At 64.9% G+C, this 3193-nt stretch overlaps 1 protein-coding gene across 2 annotated transcripts in view; it reads left to right on the top strand.

Annotated features, from left to right (window-relative positions):
• HYAL2 (hyaluronoglucosaminidase 2) overlaps positions 1–3002 on the top strand; it is a 4725-nt gene extending 1723 nt beyond the window's left edge. Inside the window, exons 1-4 of one of the 2 annotated variants that reach the window (XM_014538967.1) lie at positions 14–41; positions 365–1352; positions 1813–1902; positions 2296–3002. In XM_014538967.1, the coding sequence (XP_014394453.1) occupies positions 414–1352; positions 1813–1902; positions 2296–2706 (1440 nt within the window). In that variant the 5' untranslated portion in view covers positions 14–41; positions 365–413 and the 3' untranslated portion in view covers positions 2707–3002. Of the gene's footprint in view, positions 1–13; positions 42–364; positions 1353–1812; positions 1903–2295 lie in introns of those variants that run through there. The other variant, XM_005865389.2, reaches the window with a different exon arrangement.
• Positions 3003–3193: the final 191 nt, after the last annotated feature.

Raw genomic sequence — 3193 nt, 5'->3', positions numbered from 1 at the left:
CCGAATGCTAGCGCTTCTCTGGACCGAGAGCTCTTCACCGGGTACCGTGGGCCTCGGGTCTGGGCGCTGCGAAGCGATGGGGGGGAGGGGGGCGGGCATCTGAGTGTCTCAGCAGCGAGTCAGTAGCTGGACTCGCCCAGTTCTCAGGGGTCACAGACCCAACAGGTCCTTTCCCAGCCGAGGCCACTGCTTAGCGCCTGCCGTGAGCTCCCGGGGGTCTTGCTTGCCCCGCGGTGGCCTGTGGTCTCCGACCTGTGACAGCAGGTCCCAGGGTCTGACAGCGTGGGCTTCGGCAGGTGGACGGGTTAGCGGCCGCCCCTCCAGGCTCTCTGGGCTGACTTGCTCCCTCTCACCCTTTCCTCAGCTCCTGAGCCGGTGCCAGGCAGGTGACCCCTCCTCCTGCAGCCCCCAGCATGTGGGCAGGCCTGAGCCCCGCCATCATCCTGGCCCTGGCCCTGGCGTTGGCGGTAGCACGGGCCAAGGAGCTCAAGCCCACAGCGACGCCCATCTTCACCGGCCGGCCCTTCGTGGTGGCATGGGACGTGCCCACGCAGGACTGTGGCCCACGCCTCAAGGTGCCGCTGGACCTGGAGGAGAAGGCCTTCGACGTGCAGGCCTCCCCTAACGAGGGCTTCGTGGACCAGAACATCACCATCTTCTACCGGGAGCGGCTAGGCCTGTACCCTTACTTCGATCCGGAGGGGAAGAAGCCGGTGCACGGTGGGGTGCCCCAGAATGACAGCGTCCTGCGGGCGCACCTGGACATGCTGCAGGAGCGCGTGGAGCACTACATCCGCAGGCAGGAGCCCGCGGGCCTGGCGGTCATCGACTGGGAGGACTGGCGGCCCGTGTGGGTGCGCAACTGGCAGGACAAGGACGTATACCGCCAGCTGTCGCGCCAGTTGGTGGCCAGCCGCCACCCCGACTGGCCGCCAGACCGCGTCAGCAAGCAGGCGCAGTACGAGTTCGAGTTCGGCGCTCGGGAGTTCATGCTGAGGACGCTGCGCTCCGCCAAGAGATTTCGGCCCCAGCACCTCTGGGGCTTCTACCTCTTCCCCGACTGTTACAACCACGACTACGTGCAGAACTGGGAGACCTACACCGGCCGCTGCCCCGACGTGGAGGTCTCCCGAAACGACCAGCTGGCCTGGCTGTGGGCCGAGAGCACGGCCCTCTTCCCCTCTGTCTACCTGGAGGAGGCGCTCGCTTCCACCGCCCACGGCCGCAACTTCGTCAGCTTTCGCGTCCAGGAGGCCCTCCGTGTCGCTCGCACCCACCACGCCAGCCACGCGCTCCCAGTCTACGTCTTCGCGCGGCCCACCTACAGCCGCAGTCTCAAGGGCCTCAGCCAGGTACGCACCTCCCGGGCCCCGCCTTCCTCTGTGGGAGCCGCTGCAGTCTGAGTTCCCGAGGGCCTCCTGCCCCCCCTGCGCTGGCTACCTCCCCTCCCCTCAGTCTCTCTAGAACCTGGTGAAAGGGTAGCATCGTTATCTCCATGTTGCAGATAAGAAAATCAAGGCCCAGACGTGCTGAGAATCGACCCCAAAGCGTGCCAGGAAGCCCAGGGCAGAGCAGGGGCGTGGGCGTGGGCAGCTGATTTTGGGTCTCTTTTGGTAGATACATCCTAGGCTCCAGAAAGGAGGCCCAAAGAGGGGGTGGAAATGGCTTAAACACTTACGAGAGAGTGAAATGGGGCCCGGGTCTGAGAGTGAGAGGGGAGGACTGGGCTGGGGGAAGGTCACCAAGTCAGAACAGGAGGGGCCTGTGGGCTCCTCCCTGCGGCCTCAGCCCCAGTGACCACTGTCCCCACAGATGGATCTCATCTCCACCATTGGCGAGAGCGCCGCCCTGGGCGCAGCCGGGGTCATCCTCTGGGGCGACGCAGGCTTCACCACCAGCATGGTAAGTGACCCCCAGCCTCCCCGCCTGCAGGCTCTGCGGGAGCAGGGTGAGTGTTCGGGCTTTTGGCTGCCAACCTCAAGGTGGGCATATCTAGTCTGGCCCCCTTGTCTGTCTCCTACCCAAGACATCCCTGGTGCCAACAGAGAAGACGAGGCCTCCTCTCCTGCTCCCAGGAACGGGGACGTGCTTTCCTGAACCCTTCCCTGCTGCCCTGCAGGCTCCAGCCTCTGCCCCTACCCTTCTCAGTAGGCGCAGGGACAGGGAGGGCTCGGGCACAACCACGTGTATATGTGTGTCACCGGTTCAAGAAGGTGCGGGCATGACATCGAGGGCACAGTGTCCGTCTGGGTCTGGGCGGAGGCAGCTGACCTGATTCCTGGCCTCTGCCCCCAGGAGACGTGCCAGTACCTCAAGGAGTACCTGATGCGGCTGCTGATCCCCTACGTCGTCAACGTGTCCTGGGCCGCCCATTATTGCAGCTGGGCCCAGTGCCACGGCCACGGGCGCTGCGTGCGCCGAGACCCCAGCACCAACACCTTTCTGCACCTCAGTGCCAGCAGCTTCCGCCTAGTGCCCAGCCACACGCCGGGCGAGCCCCCGCTGCGGCCAGAGGGGGAGCTCAGCTGGGCCGACCTCGACCACCTGCAGAAGCACTTTCAATGCCAATGCTACTTAGGCTGGGGCGGCGAGCAATGCCAATGGGACCGTGGGCGGGCAGCCGGGGGTACCAGGGGGCCCTGGGCTGGGTCCCACCTCACTGGCCTGCTGGCCGCGGCAGCCCTAGCCCTCACCTGGACTTTGTAGGGATCTCCCACCTGGCTTCGGGCAAGCTGGCCTCTGCCGCAAGGGCTCTGCCAGGCATGTAGGAGCCTGCACAGGGTGGATGAATGAGTCCAGAGGGGGCAGGGCCCCTGGGATGCCTGGAGGGATCCTCATCCGCTCTCACCCCCTGTTCTAAGGGGGAGGGGCAGTCCCTTGGGGGACCCCTTCTGTCCCTGCCAGAGGAAGAGGGACATGGCCCACTCCCCTGCTCCTGGGTAGTTTATTATTATTATTTCGGGGTCTCTTTTGTAAATTAAATATAAAACAACTGCTTCTGTGCTTGGATTGCCTGCCCCTGGGCCAGGGCCTGTGAGTGAGTGCTCTCTTCCGTGAGGTTGGCGCCCAGCTCTGTCCCTGTGACGCCTGTTAGGGACTTCTTGTCGGTAAATGTGTCACTGGGACCAGGGCCTGCAGCCCACTCTGCAGCTGTCCAGCTGTCCTGCTGGGACGGGGCCCTGGGAGCGGAGGC

The sequence above is a fragment of the Myotis brandtii genome, unplaced genomic scaffold (assembly GCF_000412655.1).
Source record: "Myotis brandtii unplaced genomic scaffold, ASM41265v1 scaffold207, whole genome shotgun sequence".
Classification (NCBI taxonomy): domain Eukaryota; kingdom Metazoa; phylum Chordata; class Mammalia; order Chiroptera; family Vespertilionidae; genus Myotis; species Myotis brandtii.
Note: the sequence above shows the minus strand (reverse complement) of the source record. Positions and strands in the feature narration are given on the sequence as shown.